At 38.0% G+C, this 12121-nt stretch overlaps 2 protein-coding genes and 1 non-coding gene across 3 annotated transcripts; 2 read left to right on the forward strand and 1 right to left on the reverse strand.

The window, feature by feature from the left end:
* The first annotated feature begins 2468 nt into the window (after positions 1-2468).
* Positions 2469-7309, forward strand: pgrmc1 (progesterone receptor membrane component 1). The gene is made up of 3 exons (XM_085421153.1): positions 2469-2819; positions 4535-4690; positions 5390-7309. Exons 1-3 carry the CDS (start codon positions 2525-2527, stop codon positions 5482-5484), a joined length of 546 nt encoding a protein of 181 aa, XP_085277279.1. The 5' UTR covers positions 2469-2524; the 3' UTR covers positions 5485-7309.
* A 1550-nt stretch (positions 7310-8859) lies between these two features.
* On the reverse strand, positions 8860-8970 carry trnal-caa (transfer RNA leucine (anticodon CAA)). The gene is made up of 2 exons: positions 8933-8970; positions 8860-8905 (listed from the first exon to the last, which is right to left on the reverse strand). It is a non-coding gene; the product is annotated as a tRNA-Leu (tRNA).
* Positions 8971-9421: 451 nt separating this feature from the next.
* Positions 9422-11353, forward strand: cox7b (cytochrome c oxidase subunit 7B). Its single transcript, XM_085419681.1, has 3 exons — positions 9422-9578; positions 10508-10623; positions 11138-11353. Exons 1-3 carry the CDS (start codon positions 9542-9544, stop codon positions 11213-11215), a joined length of 231 nt encoding a protein of 76 aa, XP_085275807.1. The 5' UTR covers positions 9422-9541; the 3' UTR covers positions 11216-11353.
* The last annotated feature ends 768 nt before the right edge of the window (positions 11354-12121 follow it).

Genomic DNA, 12121 nt, shown 5'->3' on the forward strand with positions numbered 1-12121 from the left:
GGATGTTGAAAGCCACAAATGACCCTACCACAACCACAGCTTTTTACTGTTATTATTTAATTCAGTCTGCCTGTGTGCACCTTAATCTCATCAGAAAATCACCCAGAAGTTAAAAAAAAGAGACTTAAATCTAGAAGAATACAAGATTACAAGTTGCACACATAATAATAATATGTATTGATTTAGCATATTATACAATTAATTCATGGATATATTTATCTCAAGCATTAATTATTGAATGAGACCACCAGGCACAAGAAAATGATCCACTTTTTTAAACTTTATTTTATAAAAACATTTTTATTCAAAAGTAACAGAGAGTCACAAAAAGACATAAAACAACCAAAAACACTTTCACACCGAGTCCAAAGAAGCGCTTTTCTGTCATTTTGCGTCTCTGTGTTTGTTTTATGTGTGTTGCTTTGTTTCATTTGTTTGTGTTTGACTTATAATAACATAACTTTGTTGTGGTGGTCATTTTTATCTCTTTTAATAGGAATATGTAGCCATTATGTAGTTGTGCTGGGACCTTCTAAACATTTTAAGCCTGTTTTTGTTTACATTTACTCTTTTTTTTTTCTTTTTTTTAGAAATATATCTTTATTTACTTATTTATTATGTATTTATTCTGTTTTGGAACTAATTAAAGACTTATCATATTAATCATTTCTAAAACAGAATTATTGTTAGTTTTTTGTGTAAAGTTATCAATATAATTATTGACGATATCCACCACAGGACCAAGGACATTAATTTAATTCGGGGACCAAATGAAGAAAACAAAGACCACATACACAAAAAAGACAAGATGCAGTCAAAAACATCCAAAATGAACACAAAGGAATTAAGAAGCATTTGTATAAATTTGCATCTCTGTATTTATTTTATGTGTTGTTTTGTTTAATTTGTTTGTTATATTACATAACTGTTTGTAGTCTTTTATATCTTCTTTTAGTGGTGGTTTCATGTCGCACCGTAACTTCCTTGTTGTTTTTGGCGCTTTTTAGACTTTATTTGGCCTCCACAGATGATTGTTACATGGACAAAGTAGTGATGGGTCGTTCGCGAACGAAATGGCTCTTAGAGCCGACTCTTTGACGTGAACGACGCGAGCCGACTCCTTATCGCGAGCCGTCACGTGGGTTTTTTTTTTTTTTCTTTCTCTCAGCCTCTCTCTCGCACTTTTTTTCCGCTTCACTCTGCACGCGAGCCTTGTGCTTTACGCTGGGCAGAGGGGGGAGGGGCGGTAGTTACACTCAGTAGCACAGGAACAGAGCCAGAGAGAGAGAAAGAGAGGCAGGGACAACAACATTAGAAAGGTATAGTAATCATCCACAACTATTTTCGGTTGCAGATGATAAAGGATTGAGAAAGTTTATTCATGCAGGTCCATATGACAGAGAATATGCATGTTCTTTTAGTTTTCATATTATAATTTATATTTAATTGTGTTGTGGTTTGCAGTGTTTTGTGTTCTTTTCACTTTAAATTTGTGAAAGGAAAAAGCTGAAAATTTAAATAGTTAAAACTTGAAATGTGAATAGTTGATTTTTGTATTATATGATTTATTTATTACATTTTATGTGGAGTGAATAAATAAAAGTATATTTACGGTGGCCCCTAGAGACAAAGCACATACAAACTTCAAATCACGTACGAACTCTGAAGCATGTACAAACTCCAAAACACGTAAAAACACGTACAAACTCCAAAACACGTAAAAACTCCAAAACACGTAAAAACACGTACAAACTCCGAAGCACGTAAAAACTCAGAAGCATATAAAAACTCAGAAGCACATAAAAACTCAAAACACGTACAAAAGACAACAGAAGTGCTCCAGGATGCTGGGCGCAGTGTTGAGCCTTTGTTATCTTGTGGCTACACAAGCCAGCAAGTACCAACGACCGGATTTGGTGTGTGGTAATAACAGGTAAATGAACTTTTTTTTAAATTATTTGAATATATATATGAGTGCCTGTGTATAAATACACAAACAATACACACATGCTTTCAATTGTGTAATTTAAGTGATCTAGTAGCTCTGCTTTGGAAGTTCAGTTCATGCTAGAAATGTGTTTTGGAGTTTGTACGTGTTTTGTCTCTAGGGGCCACCGCATATATTTATATATAAACATATATAAATAAAACCACTTGTTTTTACGTTAGTAATTCCTTTTGTGCATAATTTTATATTATTGTTAATAATAAATTAATTAAAGCAACAAAACAACCTGAAGATCCGGTTCGGAGCCGAAAGAGCCGGCTCTTTTTAGTGAGCCGAACCGAAAGAGCCGGATCTCTAAAAAGAGCCGGAAATCCCATCACTAGGACAAAGTACGATATCTATGGAGGCACTTAGAAGACGTTGATTGGTCCAAACAGCGGACTGTAAGGGTGAGAGAGAACTGTGATTGGTCCAGGGATCACAAGCGCTGGCTCGGCCCTAAGCCGTTGAGTAGTGTGAGGTCAGGCTCCACCAATCCCACCCAGCACACACTGTTCAGGGGAAAGAGACGACAACATGGCCGAAGCAGAGAGTAGCGAGTTAACTTCTGGTGGAATTTTTCAGGAGATCTTCACTTCTCCGCTGAATCTGACCCTGCTCAGTCTCTGCTTTTTCCTTTTGTACAAAATCTTCCGCGGGGACAAACCACCGGAGCTCAGCGAGGAGGACAAACCACTGCCCAAAATGAAGAAGAGAGATTTTACGCTTGCGGAGCTGAAGCCCTACGATGGGCTGCAGAACCCGCGGATCCTCATGGCCATCAACGGAAAAGTGTTTGACGTGACCAGAGGGAAGAAGTTCTACGGACCAGGTAACGTTCGCGCGTGCAGTGGTTACTAACTGTGGTGTCCTCGTGCCACGAACAAAACCAACGGCAGTTAGTTTAGCGTGGGTTTTAGTTTAGTTAAATGCAAAAAAAAAACCAAACTGTTGCTGCTTGGCACAACTTTTAGTTGACTTCTGTGTCTTGGAGCTGGCGCCACACCCCCTTAGGTTTTTAACTGAGATCCCGTTTCATAACAGAGGGGCTGCGGTGGCCTTGGAGCCAGAGATCGTCTATGAAGACGTTGAGTTCTCCTTAGAAAAAGGGCTTGATCCCTGCAATGTTTAAAACATACCCGATGCTTCTTCTGTCCATAGAAGAGTCCAGTCTATTAGGGGTTTAAAACTGCAGTAGGGACCATTCAGGGTTTTATATGAGCCCCGGGGCATCCAGGTAATATAGTAAAAGCACAACAGTATGTACTGTGCGGATGGAGGACATAATATAGGAGTCAAAATATTGGTGCCTTCAGAGCTTGACACAAAGTAGATAGACTCTCTGATTGGTCTGAATGTGCTGTTAACATGTAGTTAATGTCTTAATAGCTGTTATCTAGATTGTTCTTTTTTATAGCTTTACATTTGGACTACTTTGAATTAATTTGACTATGTTTTTTTTGTAGTGACTAAGCAGAATTGATCTAAAACTCACTGCACCATCTTATGGTACAAACTGTTATTACACAAAAGTACAACCCAGCCCTGGTTCAGTTTCACTTGATGTCTCATCAATGCAATACACAACGCTTTGGACACAGATATAGCAGTTGTTTCTGATGATAGCTTTACAGAAAATGGACAACAATACGTTTAAACCAAACAAAATCACTTAAGCTGCACATTCCCATTTCTGAAAACCACTTTCTAAGAGGATGAAATGAAAGAGTGAAAACCACCAGGACTGTCATCTTTAACAAGTTTTTTTTAAGTTCCATTTAATTAATAAAAGCCAAAAATATGTTTAGCAAATGGCCAAAAATCTAAAGAAAAGTCTGAGGCAGTGAAAACACAAAATTTAAAAATTAGGTAAGTAAATTAGTTAGGGAAGTATCTGGATGTGGATGATATGATTTCCTGGACACAGTCAATTTTCTCTGTGACTTTTCACTTCTGTGGAAACGGGCACAGAGTGAGCACTCTCGGGTTTTGTCTTATCTAAGAATGTAACCTCTGTTGCGTGTAACCTCTGGACAACATGATAGTCATCTGTCACGCAGATTTTCTTAGTGCATTCCACACCCTGCCCTGTAGCCTAAATTCCACGGTTTGTCTCATTTCAGGAGTTTGGATCACTTATATTAAAATTTGCCCTCAAGTTGAAAAAGCTTTGGCAGCTCTCGAGGAAAACCTTAGGACTGGCTGTTGTTTGCTGTTGGGGGGGGGGGGGGCAAATAAGGCTGATTAACTCTATATGCTGATCTTTTTGTTATATCTTTTAAATAAATCCAAACTGAGGCAGGTGGTCACTCACCTAGTTCAGTATACTCTGGGATAAGACAGCATTCGTTAGGAGTTTTAAACACCCTCAATGATATGAACCACATCTTTGGGGGGGTTTTGGGGAAAATGTATCATTATCTGTATTTGAAATAACCTTTCTTTAACGTCAGATTTTTCCTCAGCGCGCTCTGTGGTTTAAAGACAAATATTCAAGATATTTTCCCATGCACGATCATCTGATCGTATGTCTTCCTCACCTTGCAGATGGACCGTACGGAGTGTTTGCAGGCAGAGATGCATCCAGAGGTCTGGCAACCTTCTGCCTGGATAAGGAGGGCCTGAAAGATGAACACGATGACCTGTCGGACCTGAACTCCATGCAAAAGGAGAGCCTTTCTGATTGGGAGTCTCAGTTCACCAGTGAGTGGAAGATAAAGCACACTGTCAGGTTATTAGGGTCCAAAAATGCCACAGAAAAAAATTTAAAAATGTTTTACAATTCTTGTGTATTTTATAATTTACTAAGCATTTATAGTAAAATAAAGCCTGTACTTAGATCAACCAGGGTTTCAGTCAACAAGTATGTCGGGCAGTTTGATTTGCCAGCTCTTAATCCATTATCTCCCTTTACCCTTTAGCCACAAATATTTATTTTCCTCACTGTCAGTAGCCTGTTATCAGATTAAAAGGATATCAGATTACAACTGGATTGCTTTAAGATTGTTTCCCATCATGCTCATAGTGCAAATTTGCAAAAACCTGTTGGAACCATGCAGGTGAAAAAGGAAGAGATTTTGGCCATCTCTGCCATTTATGTGTTCAGGGCTTTTTCCTGAAACAGCCCAGAAGCACAGAGAGAGAGCGATCAGAGAATGTCACTGCTTGTATGAGCTTAAACAAAATTGCAGTGATAAAATGTTTGATTTTCATAAGAAAATGAGAAAAAGAGTAACTTGAGGCGGCTCTGGATGAGTTTCATGGCCACCTCACGCAGGTGGCCTTGGTGTGAGGTCACATTAATAAAGTGAGACAGCTGCAGATCGCAACGTGCAGACCTTGGCTGTTTTCCCTTCGGGTCTTTTTTCTTTTTTTAAATTAGATTTTTGTTCTACGTTTCAGTGAAGTACGACTACATCGGCAAGCTTCTGAAGCCAGGAGAGGAGCCGACGGAGTACACCGATGACGAGGAAGGAAAAAACAAGAAGGCGAACTAAAACATGAACCGTGACCACAAGGGGGAACAAGATGCCTTAATGTATATTGGTAATTTGATAACCCTAATAGGGTCGCTGGAAAACTCCTCCACCTTCTGACCATCTACCACTACTTTTGGACCAATCTCGGCTTGTATACAATGACTGAATTCAGTTTATCTTTATTAATCTCGTCTGAAGGCATTAACGGTTAGAAATGCAGCTTTCTAATGTAGAGTTCTTTAATTGTTTAGAGCTGTTACTGTAATCTCTCAAACACTGATCCACCAACCAATCCCAGCGTTTTGTTGAGCTCCTGGTAGTTATGTGGTGCTGAAAAAGGTGATCAGCTCATCTTGATGGTTGCCAGGTTTCGCTGTAGGGTCTCAGGAAGCGATTTTTGGTTATGATTGGCTGCCCATCAGAAACACCAGGCAGAGTTCTGTGCCTGAGATAACCATATTGCTGACATCCCCTCTCTGTGACCTCACAGAGACCCAAAAGTAGAAAAAACTGTCTGAAACTGAGCAGTGTAAAGTCTGAACCTTTGGCTCATAGGGGTTAGTTGTACATTTGAGTCTTTGGGCCTGTGTGATAAGAAAATCCATTGCTGTAAGATGACATAAATCACAGGAAATAATAATACACTGCCCTTGACACAGACTTGCGTCATTAAATCAAGGCCTTAAAGGAGGTAGTCTAAACACTGCTGGTGTCATTGTTCTGTAGCCGCTACATTGTGCAGTTCCTAACATGATAAGTTAAATCTAAAACTCGTCCATTGTCACTTTAATTATAAGAGTAAGTACATTTTCCTTACAAACTACATCTAACTTTCACATCAGGCCTGTTGTACTGATGATCTCTGAAGATTTGTACCTGCATGCATGTTCAAACTGTAAGAGGATGATGATGTACCATAGGTCTGTTATCCCTACCCTTCGGCTTACTCCTAACAGTTCCTGTAGCTGGAAAAAAATATTCCAAGTATAAAGGTCAAATTTTGCATGGCATAATTAAATACACTAAATCTGTCCCAAAAATGAGCTGATTTTGAGGGGATTTGGTGGGAACCTTTAACATATTTGATTGATCTTATATCAATGTCTCCATAGTCACTATTAACAAGTGAAAGATCCCTGGTTTGACTCCAGGAAGAGACACAGATCCCTTTGGGGTTCTTTAAGGGTATCTTTCAGGAGGGAACAGCTGAAAGTAGCTTTATAATACTACTGTGACAGTGCAGGTTGATGTGTTTCCTCTGCATGGAAAGGCCATCTTCTCTCTCCCTCTGCTGTCTCCTGCGATCTTACCACAGAACAGCAGTTAAGCATTTTAGCATCTGGATTCAACATCCCAGACAAAGGATTTGCTGCTCTTTTCATTCTCAATTTGCTTTTTGACCTGTAAAAGCAGTAGACATGTAAAAACCTTGTCAGTAAATGAATTAGAAAAAATGCGTAATGGTAAGTGCGGTCACCGTGGTGCTCCTTTAAACGAACAAACATTTGGAAATTATTTCCCCCCATTTATTCTGTTTACCTTGATTTTAACACTAAATCCATGATGACAGAGAGACCAAAACCAACCCTCAGATCAGCTGTCATGGACGTAACAGCTAAACTTTGAAGCGTTTTCAAGCCTTCAGACGTGAGTTCATTTGTAACTCAGGAGTTGTTTCTGACTGTAGAAAAATGTTTTCTTCTATGTAACTTCCATTTAAAACAAACAAAACATCCAATATGTTGACATTCCTGGTATGCGTATATATATTATTCATCATACAGTCATACTGTTATAATCCTGAAATGATGTTTTGATTTAAATAAAAAAACTACAATATGAAGACTTGACTGTCTTGTGTCTTTCTATATCTATATTTAGATTTTTATTGAACATGTTTACATGCCTTTATGTTTATGCCCAATTCCGACCCTACCATCTGAATGGCTCAGCACAAATTAAGACCCATTAGACCATGTGATGTTTTTCCAGTCTCCTATTTGCCGAATCCACGCAAGCTCTTCTGACAGGAGTGGCACCCAGTGTGGTCTTTTCCTGATGTAGCCCATCTGGTTTAAGTTTCAGTGTGTTGTGTGCTCAGAGATGCTCTTCTGCATACCGCGGTTATAACGAGTCGTGTCATGGTGTGAGGACAACAACCTTGCCTTCAACACTGATAAGACAAAGGAGATAATAGTGGACATGAGGAAGAACAGCAGCACTACTGCTATGGACTGCCCTCGAGATGAAGGTTCAGAAGTGTGAAATCTAGAACATCCCGACTCAACAACTCCCTTTTCCCCACTGCTATCAGACTCCTGAACAGCTGACCTACCTCAACTGCAATTTTGCACATCAGGTTGCTTTGCACATTAAGCTCCTTTGTACATCCATCTAATCAAATCAAATCAAATCACCTTTATTGTCACATCACATGTGCAGGTACATTGGTACAGCACATGTGAGTGAAATTCTTGTGTGCGAGCTTCACAAGCAACAGAGTTGTGCAAAATACAATAATGTAAACAAGCAAAATGCAAGAATGGCTACATCTGAAACTAATAAATATATGTACAATATATAATAGTATATGCATTTCTGGATGTGTATACTAAATATTTTTCTATGTGTGTGTGTGTGTGTGTGTGTGTGTGTGTGTGTGTGTGTGTGTGTACACATATTTTACAAATTAAATAGAGTAAACAATAAATAAAATAAATAAAATAAAATATACAGAGTGACATCAACATCTGCATACCACAATTCTCTTTGCTTACTTATTTGTAATTATTTATCTTTTTTATTATTTTTTTATCCGTATTTTATCTTTTTATTTATTTAATTTTATTTAATTTTATTTTTGTTCTTTTACCCCTTACCTAACTTGGCATTTGTGAATGGACAGCAAAGGAAGAGTGTCATTGCACAGAGAATGCTATTTCTTCTGTACTGACAATAAACACTTTGAATTTGAGTTTCTGTTACCTTCCTATCAGCTCATAGGAGCCTGGCTATTCTCATCTGACCTCTTACATCAACAAGATATTTTCACCCTGAGAACTCACTGGGTAGTTTCTCTGTTTCTGGACCATTCTCTGTAATAGTTGTACAGGAAAATCTACGTGGATCAGTGTTTTCTGCAACAGTTTTCTACACTTCATTTACATCTGAAAAGCACTCTGATTTTAAAAAGTCCTGGATTGTGCCTGACAAACACACGATTCCTACAAAATGCAGAGTGAGTACTTGTGCAGAAAGCTCAGAACATTAGCATAAATGTTTGAGCTGGTAAACTTGTTAATTAGTTCTAAACTAATTTGTAGAAATTAACTAATAACCTACTCAGCCTACCCTAATCATTTTGTATCATCGATTTTAACCAAAAAAGTTATGTGTCAGAAGTGGGATTCGAACCCACGCCTCCATTCGGAGACCAGAAGTCCCGTCTCTGCGGAAGGAGATTATCCTTGAGTCTGGCGCCTTAGACCACTCGGCCATCCTGACACGGTGCTTAACGATGTTGTTAGTAGGGGTCTTAACCCTAACACTGTGTAGCCTATGATTTGATTCGATTGTAATATATGTCGTTATATTTCTTAACAAAAGCAACTGCCAGTTATGTGAGCGTATTTTACAACTTTATCTCAGCTTAAAGTGCGTATTTATCTTCTGTATTCACTTTTAATGTTAAGACTTTATCTGCGCATGCTCGTTTTAAGACTCGTGATGATGCTGCGTTCAGGGAATAGAGAAGAGTGGGATAAATATGAAGTCATTTATATTATCTTTAGCGGATATCCGTTTAATTTGACATAACTAAGCATCAGCATTAATTCCACAGGTTTTAATATAGTAGGTTGATGTGAAAATTGAAAAACATCGTCACGAGAACAGCTCGTTTGCTAGCGGAGACCAGAGCCTTTTTATGGAAGGTTGAATGACTTACTCAAGTACATTGGCGGGGACTATTTTACTATTGAACATGAACGCAGCATAACTTCCGCTTTGTCTACGTGCGGCGGCCATATTACACTTCCGTGCTTCAAGGGTATCTGAAGACATCAGGCTAGGCAACATGTACCGGTTTGGTAAAGCTGCAGTGAACATTAGCGGTAAGAAAGCAGTTATTTTCATATAAATTCGCCCTAAATGGTTGCGTTTTTAGATCGGTGTGCTGTTTAATACTAGTTGACCTGGAGAATGACAGTTTGATGGGCCGGTGACCGCAGTCAGCATGCAGACAGGCTAACCTTAGCACCACTGAAGGAGGAAATCTTAAAAAGCTGTTTTCCCGATTAATTTAATAACCAGAGTTATATCCCGTAAGTGAGAGTCATTATTAGGTAGTCGTTTTAAAGTGCTCCTTATTCAATAAACATGTCGTTGTCCGACCCTCTGACCTGCGTAACTCGAAGACGTGACAGGCTAACACACTTGCAATGCTCATTTCTTTATCGAGTATTTATCCTAGTATGCATTCATTTTTGAAAGTACGCGAATGTACCCGTCTGATGTGAGAGTGCGATACTGCAAGGGCAAATAAGATTAGTAAATCTCTTGACTTGCCCTTCTAAAAGAGGCTAGCAGAAAGCGAAATTGATTGTGGAAGTATTGAGCTTAACATTTAATACAGCGAATTGTACTCACAAATACTATTTATTACAGGAGAGCAGAATGTACGTGCTTATTTTAAGCATGTATTGGTTTCTTTAAACCCCACTTTAAAAATGAGTTACTGTGTATGTTATGAAAGGGGACAACTGTAAAAATACACAAAAACACATAGTTTAGATAGAAAATAGAAGCGCTCCATGAATACCTCTACATATACATCAATAATAAGATGAAGTAAAAAAAATTAAACAAAAAGATGTTTGTTTAGATTTGTTTTGTTTTTATCATTAGTTTCTGTTACTGATTGATTTTGTTCCCTTTTTTTTTTTTTTTTTAATTGATTGTTTTCAGTAGTTTCTGTATATCATCTCTTTTCATTCTGACAGCTCAGTCATTAACATGAGGACTGTTTCTTCTTGTCATGTAGGCCAGGCCATGCGGCAGGTGAGGCATGGATCCAACCTCCCCCAGAATTTCCACTCAAAGTACGGTGCCGGTGTGTTGGTCAGTGGAGCCATCTTCTGCACAGCCGTGTGGGGATACGTAAGTTTGATCGCATCACATTCAGTTATGAGCATGACCTGAACAGACCTTAACATTGATAATATAGTCAGTGTGGTTGGATGTTTGGTGTGGGGGGAGGAGGAATAATCTATTTTTAAAGATAACAAAAAACATTGCGGTTAGTTTGGTCAATACTGAGATCACATTTGTTAAAACTATACTTTGGTTTAATTCAGTTTAAAACAGAATAAATGATTTAAATAAAGCAATTGCCAAGGTTTTGGGGACTGAATATAGACTCCCTACTGTATTGAGACGTTTGTTTCAAAATGAAATTCTACAGAATAACCATGTTTTCTGTATTGGTGTTTTTATTAAATGGCAAAAGTAAAAAGTAATTAAAAACAAAGTTTGATACTTCACACTCGCATTTTCCACTGATATGCAAATTTTTCAGTTTTTTTAAAAATTGGTTTCATATTTCCAAACTTGTCTGTTTTCTCATTTTCACCAGGCAATACTGAAAAAATAAATTTGACTTCTCTTGCTTCAGGTGCTAACTTCGACTGGCATCACCTGGAATCTGTCACCTGTCGGGAAGATCCAGCCCAAACCGTGGAGAGAGGAGTGAAGAGGTGCCATGACAGAGCTACCTTCCATCCAACCCTTCTGTTTGTACAGATGAATAAAATATCTGCGTGTTCAGACAGCAAATGCTCTTGTTTATTCCAACATGTTTCTTTGTCCAAATAAATTAAGTGTGATTCTACTGACTCCATCTGTTTGAATAAAGTTATTAGTTGGCTTGATATCAGACAGAACTGTTTTGAACTGAGGAAAAGTGAGTTGCTGAAGGGCATTAAAACATTTAAATAATACAGATTTTACTACCTGCCGTGTGTTTTTATTAGGCTTTTTAACAGAGGCTTAAGACATTTGAAGGGAGCAATATGGTAATCTAAAATTACAAGGTTTGTGTGATCATGAGAAATACTGTTACATGAGAAATACAGGCCTGAAAAACAAAAATAACCTGGAAAGCTTTGAATACCAATGTAGTCAGATTTTTAGTACACTCACTGGTACCAACCCATGTAGTTGACTTGAGATGAAGTTGAAGAATTTGGAGGTCATCCTTCATTATTCCATCCATTTGTGTTCAATGTACCAGTACCACTGTACCAACCCCAGAGCATGATGCTATCTCTTTTGGGACCTTTGCAAAGTGGTGACACATTTTCTAACTAATGTACTCAGTACATCAAATATATTCATCCAAGGATGTGTATACAATAATAGAATAGAATAGCCTTTATTGTCATTGTACAGAGTACAACGAAATTGGAGTGCCACTCCCTTGGTGCAAGTTTCAATAATAAATATAAATGTAAAATATAAAAAGTACAAAAAAAACAATCGTAAGTACTCAAACAATAGTATGTACAATATATACAGGATAGCAGCATTAATATAATGACAGTATGAATAGCAGCATAATATAATGACAGTGACGGTATGGAATAGGTTCAATTGTTTT

This window comes from Rhamphochromis longiceps, linkage group LG10 (assembly GCF_057381845.1).
Source record: "Rhamphochromis longiceps isolate RC_006_pf linkage group LG10, R_longiceps_female_GT1.1, whole genome shotgun sequence".
Lineage (NCBI taxonomy): Eukaryota > Metazoa > Chordata > Actinopteri > Cichliformes > Cichlidae > Rhamphochromis > Rhamphochromis longiceps.

Bases quoted from the DNA above. Each gene is read 5' to 3' on its own strand.
- cox7b (XM_085419681.1), top strand. From the start codon at position 9,542: ATGTACCGGTTTGGTAAAGCTGCAGTGAACATTAGCG. The intron at 9,579-10,507 runs GTAAGAAAGCAG...CTTGTCATGTAG, and splicing joins AGCTGCAGTGAACATTAGCG to GCCAGGCCATGCGGCAGGTG. The intron at 10,624-11,137 runs GTAAGTTTGATC...CTCTTGCTTCAG, and splicing joins GCACAGCCGTGTGGGGATAC to GTGCTAACTTCGACTGGCAT.
- pgrmc1 (XM_085421153.1), top strand. From the start codon at position 2,525: ATGGCCGAAGCAGAGAGTAGCGAGTTAACTTCTGGTGGAATTTTTCAG. The intron at 2,820-4,534 runs GTAACGTTCGCG...CTCACCTTGCAG, and splicing joins GAAGAAGTTCTACGGACCAG to ATGGACCGTACGGAGTGTTT. The intron at 4,691-5,389 runs GTGAGTGGAAGA...TCTACGTTTCAG, and splicing joins TTGGGAGTCTCAGTTCACCA to TGAAGTACGACTACATCGGC.